Source organism: Danio rerio, chromosome 5 (genome assembly GCF_049306965.1).
Source record: "Danio rerio strain Tuebingen ecotype United States chromosome 5, GRCz12tu, whole genome shotgun sequence".
Lineage (NCBI taxonomy): Eukaryota > Metazoa > Chordata > Actinopteri > Cypriniformes > Danionidae > Danio > Danio rerio.
In genome coordinates, this window is record NC_133180.1 from 6,094,006 (window position 1) to 6,114,109 (window position 20,104).

A 20,104-nucleotide genomic window follows, 5' to 3' on the forward strand; every position below is an offset into this window, starting at 1 on the left:
ACACTTTAAAGTTAATTTTATCTAAAATCATAGTGTACACAATGGTCTCTGGACTTGCTGCATCACAAATACCAAAACTTTAACAATTTATAAAGAAGTAAATCACTTTCTAGCCATCGGATATTTGGCATGGATATATATTTTCATGACACTTAAGGTCACTGTACAGGACAGCTAGAACAATTAGTTAAAAAAAAACATAAAAGTCAATGTAAAACAATACAAACTTTTAAACTGCAGCCGGGTTAAAGAGAATAGGCTGTTCTAAACAGATGTGTTTTGAGTTTGGATTTAAATGGTGAAAGAGAATCTAAATTACGGAGATCAGGAGGAAGTGAATTCCAGAGCTGAGGAGCAGAGTGGCTGAAGGATCGGCTCCCCATGGTGACAAGGCGGACAGTGTGCACAGTGAGGTGAATGGAGGAAGAAGACCTGAGTGTTCGAGAAGGTGTGGCGATATGAACAAGGTTAGCAAGGTGTTGAGGAGCGAGATTGTGGATGGCTTTAAAAGTGAGAAGAAGTATTTTTAGAATAAATTTCTAATAGATGGGAAGCCAGTGAAGCTGTTGTAGAATGGGTGTGATGTGATAGACAGAGGGAGTTTTGTGATAATACGGGCTGCAGCCTTTTGTACCAGTTGTAATTTATTATAAGCATTTGATGCGTCTCCCCATACAGTTTTATAGAGCGCTTGGACCCGGAAGCTTCTTCGAGTTATGTCACACTTAACAAGCCTATAACATAACTGTCGTATCAAACCAAACTATGAATTTTGTAAACCATTACACCCCTTCTGCAAACTGCTGTTTTCTGTTGTGTTTAATTAGTTAGTGAGGTGAAACGGATTTACACTCACCGGCCACTTTATTAGGTACACCTGTCCGACTGCTTTTTAATGCAAGTTTCTAATCAGCCAATCACATGGCAGCAACTAGATGCATTTAGCATGTAGACATGGTCAAGATGATCTGCTGCGGTTTAAACCGAGCATTAGAATGGGGATTTTAAGTGACTTTAAACGTGGCATGGTTAATAGTGCCAGACGGGCTGGTCTAAGTATTTCAGAAACTGCTGATCTACTTGGTTTTTCACGCACAACCATCTCTGGGGTTTACGGTGAATGGTCCGACAAATAGGAAATATCCATTTAGCGGCATTCCTGTAGGCGCAAATACCCTGTTGATGTCAGAGGTCAGAGGAGAATAGCCAGACTGGTTCCAGCTGATAGAAAGGCAACAGTAACTCAAATAAGCACTCGTTACAACTAAGGTCTGCAGAAGAGCATCTCTGAACACACAACACGTCCAACCTTGAGGCAGATGAGCTACAGCAGCAGAAAACCACACCGGGTGCCACTCCTATCAGCTAAGAGCAGGAAACTGAGGCTACAATTCACACAGGCTCACCAAAACTAGACAATAGAAGATTGGAGAAACATTGCCTGCTCTGATGAGTCTCCATTTCTGCTGCCACATTCAGATGCTCGGGTCAGAATTTGGTATCAACACCATGAAAGCATGGATCCATCCTGCCTTGTATCAACAGTTCAGGCTGTTGGTGGTGGTGTAATGGTGTGGGGGATATTTTCTTAGCACACTTTGGCCCCATTAGTACCAATTGAGCATCGTGTCAACGCCACAGCCTACCTACGCCACAGAGTATTGTTGCTGACCATGTCCATCCTTTTTGTGACTACAGTGTACCCATCTTCTAATGGCTAATTCAAATAATCTCAGACTGGTTTCTTGAACATGACAATGAGTTCACTGTACTTAAGTGGCCTCTACAGTCCCTAGAACTCAATCCAATAGAGCGCTTTTGAGGTGTGGTGGAATGGGAGATTGGAATCATGGATGTGTAGCCGACAAATCAGCAGCAATTGCATGATGCTATCATGTCAATATGCACCAAAATCTCCAGTACCTTGTTGAATCAATGCCACCACGTATTAACTCAGTTCTTAAAGCAAAAGGGGACCCAACCCAGCACTAGTAAGATGTGCCTAATAAAGTGGCCAGCGAGTGTATATGTTCATCTACTGCCACCAAGAATTTCACTAACAGAATAACTCTGAAATATTTTTGTTTTTACCCATAATGTTCTTTTTATCTTAAGTATATGGAGCCTTTAGTGGATACTTGTTTAAGAAGCCATAAATAAAATATGTTTGTTGTCAAGCCTCCTGGAAAGTGCGTCTCTTCAAGTAATGTACTGGCGATCCTTCCCAGAGGCATTTATATTCCCTTCCCATCCACCTCTGCTGCTAATGCCAGTCTTGACCTTTCCCAGCGAAGGCAGGGATTCCCCTGGGTTTCTTTCTCATCTCCTCATTCAGTTCGTCTCCGAGGTTTGCTGACCGAACACTGCAGGAATTTTCTCCCTGGTACGTGGTACAATATGAAGATTTATACTTCACTCGGATCGAGAAGAGGGTAACCATTAACATGGAGAGGAGAAAAAAAAAAATCAGATTCCCTCTCGGGCAGCTTGGTGCCTCACTCACACACACAGACAGACAGACAGTCTTGGTGGTTGATGTGAGACCTGATTGGCATAGCAATGAGTCTTTTTTTTTTTCCCCCTGGAGGAGGGTCAGGCTGTGGAGAGGAAGACATACAGGACTTGTGTGGGGTTTAAATGAGTCCTCTACCTCCCTCCGCCTTCTGAAAGCTGCTTTTGAGAGAGGATCAAGGTAAAACGTTGGCCCTCATGCATTCAGACACCATTCTTTCCGCATGTTCAGCTTTCTGTCAGGGCTGGTCAGGCTTTGAGGAGTTTATTAAAGGCTTGGTGGTTTGTTTTTTTTGTGGCAACAGTTTAGTTTAAGTACCACTTCTCACCAGTGGCCAGACAGATTCTTGTATTTTGGTTTAATGTGAAACAATTTAATAAGTAGTAATTAAACTTAAAATAAGCTTAACATAAGCTTTTACGCTTTTATTTAAACTTCACTAAACATCGGTAAAAAATGTATATATTAAATGATAGGGGTGTGAAGAGATCTTCGGCTATGAGATCTTGTGTGAGACTAAATCGCGTCGAGATTTCTTTGTGAGGTGAAAAGTTGTCTTGTGAGTCGTTATAATGGAGTGTGAGGGTGATTTTAGCACTAAAGATTGGAGGCAGGATCGGATATGAACCACAAATCATGTGCTTTGCACACACCTGGCAACCCAGGCTGCCTCAGTGTTGCTCGTTTGCTTGTGCGGGTGTGAAATAACCTTTGTTTTTAATAGAGTTTAGTGGTTGCTGCATCCTAATACAAAGGCTGCTACTACACAAATCTACCATTGCGATTGAAAAAGACTTTAGATATGCTTAACCCTTAAAGACCTAGAGGTATTTTGTGGGCACCTAATGGGCCTATATTATTATTATTTTTTTAAAGCAGTTTTATTTTTATTTTAGCAGTCAGCCTCAAGTGTCATATATTATTTTAAACAGGAGAACCTGAAGCTTCAATCTGTTTCATTTAAAGGTCCATTCTAAAATATTTTTGGGTCCAAAAACATATGAACAGACAGAAAATATTCCAGAATTTTAAGAAAAATGGTGTTAAAAAAATTGGCAATTTCTAGTTATTACAAACAAAACCTCATGAAGTTTGTTTTTTTTTCTTTAGAAATACATGCTATGATGTTTTATACTTCCAAAATAAATTTAGTCTACATCCACCTTTCCCTGAGCAAATAATAGCATTTTATTCCAATGTTATTCTAGGCGTTTTTCAGTGAAAAACTGGTACATTCTATTTACTGACAATGAAGATGCCCAAGATGTTTGCATTTTTGTTTTTCTCTAACTTATTTTAGCAGTCAGCATCAAGTGTCATATATCATTTTAAACAGGAGAAGCTAAAGTTTCAATCTTTAATTAAAAGTTTCAATCTTTAACTAAAAATTCAAATTTTACATTTTTATGGCAAAAAAAAGATACATTTTACAGAATTTTAGGAAAAACTCCAAAAAAAAAAAACTCTAAAAAAAAAAAGCAAAAAAAAAGCAAAAAAAAAAAAAATAATAATAAAATAAATATATATATATATATATATATATATATATATATATATATATATATATATATATATATATATATATATATATATATATATTTATATATGTATATATATATATATATATATATATATATATATATATATATATATATATATATATATATATATATATTTWTATATATATATATATATATATATATATATATATATATATATATATATATATATATATATATATATATATATTTATATATATATATTTATATATATATATATATATATATATATTTATATATATATATATATATATATATATATATATATATATATATATATATATATATATATATAGCATTTTCTACAGCTAACACAAACAAAATCTCTTGAAGTATGCTTTTGTTTCTGTAGAAAGTTATGCTAGGATGTTTATACATCCAGCATGCATTTTGTCTACATCCACCATTCTCTAAGCAAGTTATAGCAATTTATTTTAATGTTATTCTAAGGCGTTTTTCAGTGGGTTTCCATCTGGTTTATTTACTGACAATGTATATGCCCAAAAGTTTTGGGAATGAACTAAACAGAAACATTGTTACAAAATAACAGAACACTGAAGCAAATTTGACTTTTTCCAAATAATATATTTTCAGTTACCATAAACAACACCACTTACAATGAACAAATAAAAAATAAGAAAATAAGAAATAATGCGTTAAAGTCCAAATAAACATGGTGCGAATTCTCAGTAAAAAAATAGATATAAATATTTACTATACTAAAAATAGTTGCATAACTAAACTAGATTCAATATGGACCATCCTTAGGTTTTATGTGCCAGCATGGATATGGTGTTGACCCTGCTGCTCCTCAACTTTTGCGTTGCAGACAAACAGCCACACCACCGCCTGTTGAAAACAGCAAGAGCAGCAGTTCATCCTTGCTATGTCACTGTTTTGTCATGTTTTTGTGCTGTTGTGCATGCAAAAGTACTAAGTATGAGAATTATTTCATGCAAAACTTTTTTTTTGCGTTTTATTTAGCCGTGCGTAAATGTACAGCCTATTTCTCATTCCGTGGTGTTCAAACAGCTGATTGTTGGTCCACAAAGCGAAACCTATGCTTATTGGGTGAGAGAGAGCGAGTTTGAACCAATCTGGGCATGGAGGAGGGGCAATGCATCAATTCATCATGTCTGATTTGTCCGGAGACTCGAGCCACGAGCGTTCCTTTGTCAAATCAGCATTCTGAAAATGTGATGACGTAACCACACTGATTCCACAGCCTCCGAAGGTCTGTGATGGAAAGCTGATACCCTCTTCTTTATGCCAATCTTTGAATTGTACGGATCGGATCAGCGGGTCAAAAGTTATTAAACATTTATGAACAATACTTATTTTTAGCCGCGGGCAGCTGTTTCGGTCTTTAAGAGTTAAAGTCATAATCAGCTTAAGCACAAAACAAATTAAGATGTGGAATATTTGCATTATAGTGGCATTATTGAAGTGCTGTACAGACATGTAAACTCCGTAATCAAACTGTTACCATCATGTTGGACCTTTAGCCACATATTGCAACAGGATAAGCCATACACACAGGGCTATTTGACACTGCTCTGCACCTACCGCGTCAGTAAAGCACCACAGCCACACACATCTTCAAGTGTGCGCGCATACAGTGAACTTCTTTTGACTTCTTTCAGAGTCTTTTGTAATGCTATCTTATGTACAAGTAGCTAAAACTCACCTATAGAGCATGTGTTTGGACTGTAGGGGAAATCGGAGCACCCGGAGGAAACCCACGCCAACACGGGGAGAACATGCAAACTCCACACAGAAATGCTAACTGATCCAGCTGAGACTCAAACCAGCGACCTTTTTGCTGTGAGGCGACAGTGCTAACCACTGAGCCCAATATCATATTAGATATACAAAAAGCAACAGTTTTTCAAGGAAGTTTTCTTAGACAGCAGAGTTTGAAGTTGAAAGCGAGAAGTTGTGCATGTTACCGAAATCCAAAAAGACAACTGGTGTTGCTGGAGATCGGGGATTTTTTCTCTGAGTCGGCTGTTATCTCCTCAGGCTGCTCAGAGCGGGATCATGGGTCTGATTAACACCATGACAGTTAGTCTTTACAGCTCAAGCCTGGATTTCGACAGTGTGTCAGAGCAAATTAAAACGCCATCGTCCCGCACAAACACCAGCGCCGGCACTGCCCTCCAGCGATAAAAACTATATCATAAAGACAGAAGCTAAGCATGTCTGTGTTGAATGAATTGCTGCTGTTAGTTTTGATTTTTCTGATGGACCACTTTTCCTTAAGGAGTGATCCATTACGATATAAAATCGGGGAGTGTGGTACAGTTGAAGTCAGACTTATTAGCCCCCTTTCATATTTGTTTCCAAAATTTCTGTTTGACAGAGAGATTTATTTTTTCTACACATTTCTAAACATATTAATTTTTATAACAAATTTTTGATAACTAGCCATTTCTGAATATCTTTTATCTTTGTCATGATGACAGCACATAATATTTGACTATATATTTTTCAAGATACTAGTATTCAGCTTAAAGTGACATTTAAAGGCTTCACTAGGTTAATTAGGCAAGTCATTGTATAACAGTGGTTTGTTCTGTAGACAATCAAAAACAAAACAAAAAAAAAAAACATTGTTTAAGGGGGCTAATAATATTGATCTTAAATTGTTAAAAAAAATATTAAATAAATTTTTTTTCCAAAAATTTTCTCCAGAAAAAAAAAAGGAAATACTGTGGAAAAATTCTTGCTCTGTTAAACATTATTTGGGAAATATTTGGCAAAGAAAAAATAGCACATGAGGGTTTGATGATATGAGTAATTTTATTTCACGGTAAAGATTATATTTCACAATTTAGTTACTTAATGAATTGCTGCTGTTAGTTTAGACCAGGGGTCGGGAACCTTTTTTCAGCAAAGAGCCATTTTTTTGGCAAATGCCAAAAGTAAAGGAGTAAAAGTAAAGAGAAAGTAAAAAAGCTAAATGTTGGAGGCTCGTTCTTTATCCTCGTGCTGCAGATGCTCTGTTTAATGGTTTTCTCACTAGTGAACCGTTTGTTTTTTTCGCATACAAAGTTCGCCATGTAAATAGTAAATGCACCATTGCGCCATTACGCAACTAACTCTAAAAGGGAATGTGAGATGAGACTCTGATTGGTTTAATGAACGTTATGCTCAAAACACACCCAGAACTCATTAAGAGAATAAGCACAACCCTCTTAGACTATATTTTTTCATCTTTAAAATAGCAAAAGTGAATTCGGACACGCCTTTAATGCTATTGCGCCATGGGCTTTAGACTTTGCGATTGTTGAAATAGAGCCTTTTATTTTACTATTTGAGAAATTGTATTTCACAGTAGAGAATGTCACAGTATGCTTATTTAAATAGGCATGTATTCCAGAAAATCAACCAAATGAGTTGTAATGAACTTAAAGAAATCATCCAAACATAAAAGTTTTGCCATAATTTATTCTCCCTCATTGCAAACATGTTTGTCTTCTATAAAAACTCAAAGTTTTAACAACTTGAGTAAATTGTGAGGTGAAATATCTTTTCAAATACTTAAAAAAAGGATTTTTTAAAAATAATTTCATGATGCACAATATTGCACTTTTGCTAATATTTCATACTTGAATTGGCTCAGCTGATGCTTATATCTTTTCTGTTGTGTATGTTAGATTCTATCCATCCATGCATCCATCCATCCATCCATCCATCCATGCATCCTTCCATCCATGCATCCATCCATGCATCCATCCATGCATCATCCATCCATGCATCATCCATCCATGCATCATCCATCCATGCATCATCCATCCATCCATCCATCCATCCATGCATCCATCCATGCATCCATCCATGCATCCATCCATGCATCCATCCATCCATCCATGCATCCATCCATCTATCCATCTATCCATCCATCCATCCATCCATGCATCCAAATTAATTGATTGAATTTACAGAAATAGTGCTATATTGTTTTATATCATTATCAAGATATGAGATGACTTATATTGTGATATGATATTTTTGTAATATTGCCCAGCCTTATTATAAAACAAAGCTCTGAGCAAAAGTAATCTGGAATATGGTCAACTTGCATTATATATAATGATGATACAGTAAAAGAGTTAACTGCAAAACCGATTATGTTAACTCTTCCCAGTGCTTCTGTCTGGATTCCCACTCATTCTGTTCTAGTCTGCATCAAAACAAGCCCTCTGTCATTTCGGGCCTCAATGAATGGCCCCTATTTAAACACCCTGACTCATAAATTGTGTCTGGGTGCTTTTGTTTGACGTCTTTGCTGTTCTGGGAAACTGACGTGGCTCTTCTTAAACAAACCAGAGCTTTTTACACTGCTTTTCTTAATTACAGTTTTTGTCTCGTTTCTAGTCCAAATGTCTAAAAAATCTTAAATCAAGAAGCATTTTCTAGACAAACAAAAAATACTGTATTGTTTCCAGAAATAATAAGTCAAAATTAAATATATTCCTTAAAACAAGCAAAATGTTCTGCCCACAGAGTAAGCAGATTAATATTGTATTTGCTTTGTAATAAGTATATTTGCATGCTCCATTGGCAGATTATTTAATTTGTTTTAGAGAGAAACTTACTTCATTTTGACATTATTTCTGAAAACAAGAAAATAGTTTTTGCTTTGTTTTTTTTTTTTTTTGCTTTTAAAGAATTTGTAGATATTTGAACTAGAAAGACAAAAACTAAGTAAGAAAAGTCATCACTACTATTTAGCGGTGAGGCTTTTTGTTCCAAAGATGACTGATTATTTGTTAATTTAGCAACACCCCCGTTTGCGGGGGTGCTCAGCCCTGGTGAATTTTAGCACCCTCCTATAGCTGGACTGTCTTTGTGTGTAATTATAAAGACCTCTAATTTAGTTTTTTTTTCACTTACGTTTCAGGGCATAGGTTGCTTTTTTGATCTATCTATCTATCTATCTATCTATCTATCTATCTATCTATCTATCTATCTATCTATCTATCTGTCTGTCTGTCTGTCTGTCTGTCTGTCTGTCTGTCTGTCTGTCTGTCTGTCTGTCTGTCTGTCTGTCTGTCTGTCTGTCTGTCTGTCTGTCTGTCTGTCTGTCTGTCTGTCTGTCTGTCTGTCTATCTATCCTGTCTGTCTGTCTGTCTCATCTCCATCCATCCGTCTGTCTGTCCGTCCGTCCGTCTCTTTGTCTATCTGTTTGTCTGTCTGTCTGTCTGTCTATTGTTCTATGGCTCTATTCATCTATATCTAAGCTAATGCTGATATCTTATGTTATCTCATCTGTTTTCTTATCTGTCATCTATCGATCTATCATTCTGTCTATTAATCTGTTTGTCAATCAGTCATTCTATCAATTGTTCTATCGTTCTTTCTATCTGTTGTTTTATCGTTCTATCATTTTTTATACTGTTCTATTTTTCTATCTGTCATTCTATCTAGTGTTCTATCTACCGTTCTACCTGTCTTTCTATTGTGTTGTTTATCCATCCATTCATCCATCCGTCTATCTGTCCGTCTGTCTGTCGGTCTGTCCCTTCGTCTGTCTGTCTGTCTATTTATCTGTCTGTCTGTCTGTCCGTCCATCCGTCCAGTTCTATTTATCTACATCTCAGGTCAGATGTCATTTTAATATACTAAACAACTCAAAACTTTGGAACAATTTGGATTTATTTCTGTGAAAACAGTAATACTATGAAGTATTATTACAATTTAAAATAACTTTTTTTACATTTGAACTTATTTTAACATTTGTAACCCAATCCACAACTACACACTGTAGTTACATGCACTGCAAGTGCATAGAAGTGCAGAAGTGCATAAACTTAACTTCCTCAACATCACAGGCTGTTCAACATTTTGATCATCATTGTGATTCTCATCCACACTACAACACCCTAAACGATATTCAATCTTTCTGAAGCGATCTGCTAGCTGGTTTACAGAGCGCTGCTGTGTCTGACAAGAGGAGGGCTGGACCTATCGCGTGCCTGTCAGTTTGAAACGGAGCTTCCCTTTGACAAATGATCAGCGTTTGTCACTGTCTGTGTTCATTTCCAAGCTTTTTGATTGGTTTTATACAATGTTGTGTTTTAACACCATATTTGGTGCGCGGAGATATTGACATTTCACATAATAGCCAGAATATGGAGAACATGACTAGAGTTAAAAAAAGCAATGTTCTTTGGTAAAACTTTGTCAACTTTATTAGTCATTTAAATACCTTTAGTCAAATATTTGGACTACGACTGGACTTTTAGGGCCCTATCATAGACCCGGCGCAGTGTGGCGCAAGGCGTGACACAGTAGTCTTTTGGTAGTTTAAGCTTGGCGCTAGAGTCGTTTTGAGGCGTTGCGCTACGCTGTTTAAATAGCAAATGCATTAGCGCTCATATGTGCGCCCATAGGCGTTCTGGTCTAAAAAGGAAGGCGTTCTGAGGCGGACCACTGGTGCGTTGCTATTTTGAGAAACTAAAATAGATTTTTCATTAGACCAAAACTAACCCAGTCTAAACTCCAGCGCAGAGTTGCGCCTCGCTTACACACTGCTTAATACGCACAAGATAGCAAAAGACAAATATCTTTACATATGAATAAATTTAAATATTAAGGATATATATAGGATATAATAAGAATAGATATAGGATATAAATATAAAGGATTAAAATATTACAAAACATTATTTTCTATCCTACATAAATATGAAAAATCACTGCTTTTATGTCTTCTTCATCTCAGGAGGCTTTTTCAGTTCATTCATAACAATTTGCTTTTGTATAATGTTATTGTTAGCAGTATTATTTATTATATGCATATTTATATTTGTTTTATTAAAAACAAGCTTAGATTTGCCCACCTGTCAGGTTTTAGACCATATGGGGCACAGCATGTGTTTTAGGATATAACTCAGGTTTTTGAGCACATTTTGTTATTATTATTCATTTATTCGTTTGCTGGAAATTAGAACTGAATTTAGAAATAGTTTTGAAACGAATATTTGCGCTTAACAAACAAAAGTATTTATTTATAGACTAATTGATGTCTGTGCTAAAGGTTTCCCTATCCAAGAGCGAATGTGAAAGTAGATCCATTATCTCTCATTCTCACGCAGTAGATGCCCTGTTTAACAGTTTTCTGTTAATAAACTGTGAACTGTTTGCTTGTAAAATGCAATTTTTTTCCACTTAGACTTACTTTGCGTCCTGTAAATAGCGAATGCGCTCTTGGCGCGACGCAGCTGACTCTTAAAGGGAATGGGAGATGAGACTCTAATTGGTTTATTCTCAAAACACACCTATAACTCATTAAGAAAATAAACTCAACCCTTTTAGACCATGCGCCGAAGAGGACAAAAACGCATCCTGACACGCCCTGAAAGCATTTGCGCCCTGCGTTTTGCGCTTTGCGCATGGACCGTCAAAATAGAGCCCTTAATCTCTATTGTTTTGTGTGTTTTTGTTTCCGCAGTGAAAATGTCAACACCTACTGTCTTCACATCGCTGAGGATGACGGGGAAGTGGACACAGATTTTCCTCCGCTCGACTCCAATGAGCCCATACACAAGTTTGGCTTCAGCACGCTGGCGCTGGTGGAGAAGTACTCGTCTCCTGGACTCGGACCCAAACAGTCGCTCTTTGTTCGAATGTAAGAAAACAACTTGATTTCATCACCTCATTTAGTCCTGCTGGTGCACTGTGAAGAATAATGAATGCATTTAAAATTGACTCAATTCATTTGTTGTCCCAACACAATTTGATTAAGTTAACAAGTTTAGGTGGTTTGAGTTGTGTTGCCAAGCTTTTTCTTCATAAATGCAAAAATATCAAATAAATTAAAATCAATAATGTTTGTTCTATATAGAGACGACTCTTATACTTTTAATTATGATTTTTCTTTTGTGTTGTGCAGTTTAATTCACAGAATTTCTACAAAGTATGTTGTATGCTGTAAACTCACAGACTTTTTAGGTCACATCCATAACGCATGTTTATGGTGTAACACGAGGAGTGACACAGACAACGGAGTTTGGATCCACGTGCAGGTTTATTCGACGTCAGTCTTGCAAAGGTCAACACAGGTGCAAACAGATATAGATATATATATATATATATATATATATATATATATATATATATATATATATATATATATATATATATATATATATATATATATATATATATAGACCTTTTTCATGGCTGCTGCATGGAGGGCGCCATAGCGACCAGCGTCTTCCGGTAGAATGCAAAAAACTTCCGTTTACAGCGTGTACAACTGGTAATTTGCGCTCCGAAAATGGGTTTCAATAACATTTTTAATGGATAACAGAGCGTTTTTGCGACACACAACTTAGAGATGTGTCTGTTAAAGCCATTATAATCTGTCACATGTGGTTCAAGCGCGTCAGAAATACGAGAAAAACGTTCTCCTAGTACACGTGTCTGCTGTCAGAAATGTGTGCGCGTTCCCGGCCTTTCAGCTGTTAGCTCAGCGGCTCTTTAACACACACACACACACACACACACACACACACACACACACACACACACACAGAGAGAGAGAGAGAGAGAGAGAGAGAGCAAACCAGAGTACTAGCATGAAACTTAACAGGTATGAAAGTCGTGCAATTAACACAAATGACCAATAAAAGTCTGTTATTGATACTCTGCTGCTGATTTGCTGTTCATTCTAATCGCGAGTCGTTTGTGTTTTATTTTGTGTGTTGTATTCACCACGGTTTGTGTTTTTCGGTCATTTCGAAATGACACTAGCCCATATTTTCACTTTGTCACAGTTATTAAATCAGTGTGTCAGTGGCACAGTACTGGCTACGTGTGTGTGTCAAACATTTTGGTGAATTGCATGTGTTTGGGCTGGTTATATATTTGAAATAAAGAGAAAATGTTGACTTTAGCGATGACGAGGCTTCATTTAAACTGCAGAAGATGCCGTCTGACAACGAGGGGAAAATGCCTCAGCAGCTGTTTTCCATCCTATTAGATCGCATTTCTTTAAATGATCAGTCCAGGAGATGGTGCTGATGGACAACAGTATTAGTTCAAAGAGGATAAAAGCAGGTAAAATAGATTAAAACTATCGTTTCAAAGCTGTCCAAATGTGACTGTTTACACGCATCAGCTGCTGACCGGAAGTTCTTCGCATTCTCCTTGCACATACACGCAAAGCATAATGGGTAATTTTGCGTTCCAAGAAAAAGGTCTATAGGCAGTCCAGAATCGTAATCGGTAACAGGCGAGAGGTCAAAAGGCAGGCGGCAGGCAGTAGGGATGGCTAACCTGAAACTGACGTTTCAACACAGTGTCGAGATCCCGAAGCGCAAGTGTTTCGAAACACTGCACCGAAGCATGATTCGAAACACCCAGGTCACATGACTAAAGTGTTTCGAAACACCTGGTCACATGACTAAAGCGATTCAAAGCATTGATAATTTCAGAAGCGCTTCGAGACCTGGAGAATATGCATTTGACTAACATGGTCAATTTCAAGTTTCTAACTCGTGTGGCCTAGTGGACTGTGCGTGTGCACGTTGTAGCTGTGCTTCAAATAAATTTTGGGTTCGAATCCCGACTAGAACAAATACTGCAAAATCATGATTTTATGTATTTTAATCATGTTTCTGTTTTATGGTGTAGTCTAGATAGGATACATCTGCGGATACGCCATCAATTTAGCATTATTTTTGTAACACTGTAAAACAATAATTAATATTTTTACAGTACTGTGATGGGTTTAGGTTTTGGATAGACGTTAATAAAATACAATGGGAAATTTAATCAATAATATGAATACTTATTGTTAACTTCTGGCCACAACTTTATCTGATCTAGCAACAACCCTGTTTTATGACTAAAACAATACAAATTTATTTACAAGGTGTTTACTCGGATGTCAGAGCAATGTTGAAACAAAACGATACAAGAACAAAGCATTACCAACTGGTATTAAAACATTTCAAAAATAATTGTAACAGCCTGGATTCGAACCCACTATCCCCACATGGAGGTCACAAACTCTAACCCCTCGACTAAACCACTTGTAGGTTCAAGGCTACAAAGTGGAGTTTCATACCTCAATTTGCTCAACTGTTCTGTGCTGAAGCTGTTTCAGTGCAATACAAATGAAATGACCACTAGGTGTCACCATAGAGTGGGGTTTCGAAACGTTTCGAAGCTTCGACACATTTGCTTCGACTGTTTCAGTGTTTCACGAAGCCTCGCTTTGCCCACCACTAGCAGGCAGGGAGAACAGGAATACAAGGCTAGGTCAAAACACGGGGAAACAAGACAAGGAATAACGCGTTGTAATGTCATCTACAGATAAACAAGACTCGGCAAAGTGAATGTGTGAGTGTGCTGCTTAAATAGTGTGTGCAATCTTTAGCTCGTGCGAGTAATTAGTCTAGATGAGGAAGCATGTGTGAGTGTGACCGGAGTGCATGTATGAAAATGTAGTCCAGAAATGGCGGATTTGTAGTCCATAGTTATTGTGAATGCAATCCAGCGATCTTATGGAGTACGATCGCTGGTAATTGTTACATATGGATATAAAATATCATAGAAATCATATAAAATTCTAATTATGTGTGTTTCTGATCCCATAACTCTGGGGTGAGTTGTTTTAGAAAATGTGAACAGATGTTTCAATATAATGTTAACATCTACTCTCTTTGTGGATTTATGTTTTTAGTTTTTACTGTAAATGTCACATCCATAACGCTGGAATTGCTCTCTTCATTCTTCACATGTGTCTAGGAGTTTTTCTGATTGCACTAATCACTAAGGCTGTTCTGATAAGAGTGATCTGAATGCTTTAGCCCTTCAACTAATGAGGTTTAAATGTCTGTCCATTCACAGAAGTCTCAAACACTCTTTTTTGGAGTGTTTTTCTCCACAGGCTCTCTTCAGGAAGCTCTCGTCTTGGTTTTGTGAGCTCTCAATTAGATTGTTGTCGTTCTGTGCATTTGGGCTGATCTCTAATCAGCTGTTTGCTTAATGTGGCTGACAAAGCATTAGGAGGCCCCTATTAATTTGAAGTTGCTAATTGGATTTGAGTGGCTTCCTGCCAGACTGTCCCGTCTGTGATAGGGAGCTTTGCTTTGGGCTGTGATGCTCAATTCAGGCTTGTACAGTGAAGCCGTGATTCTACACTGTAAAACCCAACAGTCAACTTGATCAAATGAAATGAGTGTAGTTAACTCAGAATTTACTGAAAGGTAATTCTACTCATTTGAAAAGAGTTTTGAACTCTGTGTTGCAGGTAATGAGTTAATGAAACACCTCATTACTTTGACTTAAATGGAGCAAGTTTACAGTACTTATAGATTCGTTTTTTATCTCAAGTGGTTTGTAGCAATCGGTTTCCTCAATCGGTTTGAGTTGCCTTAACTTATTGGGTTTTACTGTGCTCAAACCGCTTCTTTTACTCAAATGGATTAAGTTCAAAGTTTCATTAGATTTTGAACTTAAATGGTTTGTAGCAATCAGTTTCCTCAAATGATTTGAGTTACCTTAACTTTTTGGTTTTTACAGTGTAGGCATGAGATTCTGATGGTATGATAATAAGCGATAAAATAATTTGTTTTTGTATTACAACATATCAGAAATCATATGGTAACCCTTTCCCTTTGTGGGAATCCAGCAATTCTTATTGGACAAGGGAAAAAAATGGACTAATTTTCATAATTTTTGGCCAGGTTTTAAGTTGTCATTGGGCTGTATATATATTTTTTGACCTAACCTAAGATGCATCTAATATTAAGAGTAAAATAAATAACAATTAGTTTTATATTTTGTGATTGGTATTACTATTAATAAGAAATGATCAGAAATGATTCTTGGTCATCTAATCATAATATTAGGTTGATTGATGAAGATGACTTTTGAAGACTGCTCGAATGATGGTAATATATCCAGCTTTGCAAAACAAGAATATACGAGACGCAGGGTTTATTATAATATAAACAAAACTTTCGGTTACACTTTATTTCGAGATACAATTGTTGCTTTTCACAAACTAATAATAAACAAAATCAATATTTTGCTGCTTATTAATTGTTTTTAAGGTAGTTTTTAGGTAATTGATATTTGATTAATTCAATTAAATTCATGTTTAGTTGTAAGACACTTATATAATTTAGATTGTCAAAGCAGCTTAACGTAGAAGTTCTAGTAAAGTCCAGATTTCAGAGTTGAAGTTCAGTTTAGTTTAGTTCATTGTGGCTTAAGATTAGGGATGTGGAATAAAATAGGTGCTTTATACAGTGTATCCGGAAAGTATTGATAGCATTTTTTTATGTTACAGTCTTATTTCAAAATGGATTCATTTATTTCCTCAACATTCTACTCACAATACCCCATAATGACAATGTGAAAAAAGATTTTTTTTTAAATTGTTGCAAATTTATTAAAAATACAAAAGCTGAAAAATCCCATGTACATCAGTATTCACAGTCTTTGCTCAATACTTTGTTGATGCACCTTTGGCAGCGATTACATCCTCAAGTCATTTTGAATACGATGCCAAAAGCTTGGCACACCTGTCTTTGGGAATTTGTGCCCATTCCTCTTGAGAGTACCTCTCAAGATCTGTCAGGTTAGATGGGAGGCGATGGTGTACAGCCATTTTCAGATCTCTTTAGATGTTCAATAGGATTTAGATCTGGGCTCTGGCTGGGCCTCTCAAGGACATTCACCGAGTTGTTGTGAAGGCACTCCATTGATAATTTGGCGGTGTGCTTTGGGTCATTGTACTACTGGAAGATGAACTGTCGCCCCAGTCTGAGGTCAAGAGCACTCTGAAGCAGGTTTTCCTTCAGGATGTCTCTGTACATTGCTGCTTTGATCTCTCCTCTATCCTGACTAGTCTTCCAGTTCCTGATGCTGAAAAACATCCCCACAGCATGATGCTGCCACCACCATGCTTCACTGTATAGATGGTATTACCCTGGTGATGAGCGCTGCCTGGTTTTCTCCAAACGTAACACCTGCCATTCACTCCAAAGAGTTCAATTTTAGTCTCATCAGAGCAGAGAATTTAGTTTCTTATGGTCTGAGAGTCCTTCACATGCCTTTCGGCAAATTCCAGGTAAGGAGTAAGCATGGGATGACCGTTTTCAAGAAATTAAATTTTTTAAAACCGCTAACATTTTCTGTAATACCGTTCCTAAGGTATGTGTAAGATTTATTTATTTTTTTGTAGTTTTTTTAAGACTAGAGTACATGTCCAGCAGAAAAATATCTAAAGATGTATTTTTGAAACTAATGAAAACAGCAGAAGTCAATGATTAATTTGAATTATATAGCCTGACGCGTTTACTGCTCAAAAATATCATAAATCTTTCAAAAATAGAATAAATTGTTTTTTAAAGGAAAAAAATTGTTTTGTTTTTACCCAGAAATTTAAAAAGAATATAATTTAGAGAAGTAATCACAATACCATGATACCGTGAAACCGTGATATTTTTATCCAAGGTTATCATACCATCAGAATCTTATACCAGCCCATGCCTAGCGGGGAGTGGCTTCCGTCTGGCCAGATGCTGCACAGATGGTTGTCCTTCTTTAAGGTTTTCTCTCCACAGAAGAACGCTGGAGTGCAGACAGAGTGACCATCAGGTTATAGATCATCTCCTTGACTAAGGCCCTTCTTCCCCGATCACTTAGCTTAGATTGCCGGAAGAGTCCTGGTGGTTCCAAACATCTTCCACTTATGGATGATGGAGGCCGCTGTGCTCATTGGAACTTTCAGAGCAGCAGAAAAACCTTCCCTAGCCTTGTGCCTCGAGACTATAGCTATGTTTCCATCCACCTATTTAATGCGCATTTTGCAAATGCGCTTAAAAAAACATTTGATGGAAACGCCATGATGCGCATAAATTTTAAAAATGCGCATAAAAAACTTATGCGCCTAACTGGGTAGGATAAACTTTTTGTTCGATAAGAAAAGATGCGCATAAACTGTGATGGAAACACTTTTACCGCACAAACTCCAGGATGCGCATTAAAAAAGGTCATGTGATTTTGTTAAAAGAGATCATGTGATGCTTAAAATGTGTGTGAATGGATAAAACGTCAGGCTGAGCACATTATAAAACATCTGAAATGTTGTTTTGGTCATTATAAAACGCCTTACCATTTCAGTATTAATGTTATTATATTATTAATGACCTCCAGAATCGAGAGCGCCTGTGCTCCGCTTCTGACACCTTCAAACGCCACCGCGCGCTCACTGCTTGTCAGGATTGTCTTCTGAGGCGCATTCATTTAGAAAAGATTGATGCAGCTCCTCCTACTGCAGCAAATGCAGTTTCTACTGTTGATATTTGGTGCCAGTTAATCAGGAAGAGACGATTTTGTTCGCTTTGACTCGTTGGATGGAAACGATGCTTCATTCGCACAACTTTTATGCGATAATCCCGTTTTGCGCATAAAGTGTATTCTCATTTTTGGATGGAAACAGCTAATCTTGTCTCGGAGGTCTACAGACAATTCCTTTGTCTTCATGCTTGGTTTGTGCTATGACATGCACTGTCAATTTAGAGCTTCACGACAAAGGCTGTCAATACTTATGTCTGTGTGATTTTTCAGCTTTTTTATTTTTAATAAATTTGCAACAATTTCAGAAAATCTTTTTTTCACATCGTCATTATGGTGTATTGTGTGTAGAATTTTGAGAAGATTAATTAATTTAATCCATTTTGGAATAGAGCTGTAGCATAAAAATGTGGAAAAAGTGAAGCGCTATTAATACTTTCCGGATGCACTGTACCCATTAATAAACAGCCAATATCTTAATAATAGGCAGGTAATAAGACACTAGTTAATAATGAGAATTGGTATTTAAAATGTTGCCAGATATTTATTTTAAATTTTAATAATATCCCACATTATCACTAGCTGTTTCTCAATACCAAGTACGCAAAGTTCGGACATGCGTCCTTTGAAGTTCAGACTTGGAAGAATGAACTCCTGAGGACGCGAGGACACAAGTCGGGTACTTCTTCAAATGGAACAGCAGTGTACTTTATAACATCACTTACCTCACCATGGATTCATCAGTTTCACTGTACATTAACAATAAAAGGATTTAATTAATATTTTATTAATATTATAAATCTACATTTTTGATTTAAGAACATGTACACATATATTCATAAAAATGTGAATTAAAATGAGTTATTATACACAGACACGTGTCTTTGATTATCAGATTTATCAAAATACAATGGTAATTTTACCCACAATAGGAAATAAAGACATACACGATTACGTCAAGCTATTTGGTAATCAAGGACAAACAGCGTACAACACGGTAACATAATTTAAGACAATTATAAAAGGTAACAAAATAACAATGCCAAAATAATACACCTGAGAACAAATAATAGATTTATAAGACTAAAAACTGTCCTTTAGATATTCACAAGATGTATTAAATATCCTGTTTTAACTACAATGAAGAGATGAGATCCAGCGGTACGTCCGGGGTGCCCTGGCCGAAGTAAAGCTGCTCTGGCGGGGGAGCTGATGACGGAGCTCCCGCTGGCAGGCTGGGAGTCGGAGTCCGCAAAAGCTGAGCCACATCGTTAAAGAAGCGCTATCTTTGTGAATAAACTGCCGATTCGAGTTTAAAACAACTACATTCTCGCCTGAAAAACTCTTAAAACTTTATTTTGTGACACAGTAAAGGAGCTTTTTTAAAGCCGTGCAGGTTTCCTCCTCCGCCATTAGCGCTTGCTGGTCACGCTGCAATGCATTCTGGGATACCTGAGCTTCGCAAGTTCGCACAAGTCACCTCTCGATGCATCCTTGGCCAAAGGGGCAGAGCAAGTACACATCCGGGAATTTCATGTGTACTTGGAAAGATGTGAACTTTGAATTGGAACAGTACTTTGGCGACGGTTGATGACGTTTTACGAGGACACAAGAACAAAAGTACAGAAAAGAATGCATATTGAGAAACAGCCACTGTTTTTACTGCATATTTTCTGAGCTTCTCTCGAAAGTCATTTCAAAATCATACC

General features: G+C 36.9%; 1 protein-coding gene across 7 annotated transcripts in view; it reads left to right on the forward strand.

Moving 5' to 3' along the window:
• mapkap1 (MAPK associated protein 1) overlaps positions 1 to 20,104 on the forward strand; it is a 105,560-nt gene that overhangs the window by 43,375 nt on the left and 42,081 nt on the right. For all 7 annotated transcript variants that reach the window (XR_012406659.1, XR_012406661.1, XR_012406660.1 and 4 more), the window contains exon 6: positions 11,530 to 11,706. Coding sequence is in view for 1 of the 7 variants with exons in the window: in XM_003198574.7 (XP_003198622.1) it covers positions 11,530 to 11,706 (177 nt within the window). In the remaining 6 variants the exon portion in view is untranslated. The remainder of the gene's footprint in view (positions 1 to 11,529; positions 11,707 to 20,104) is intronic.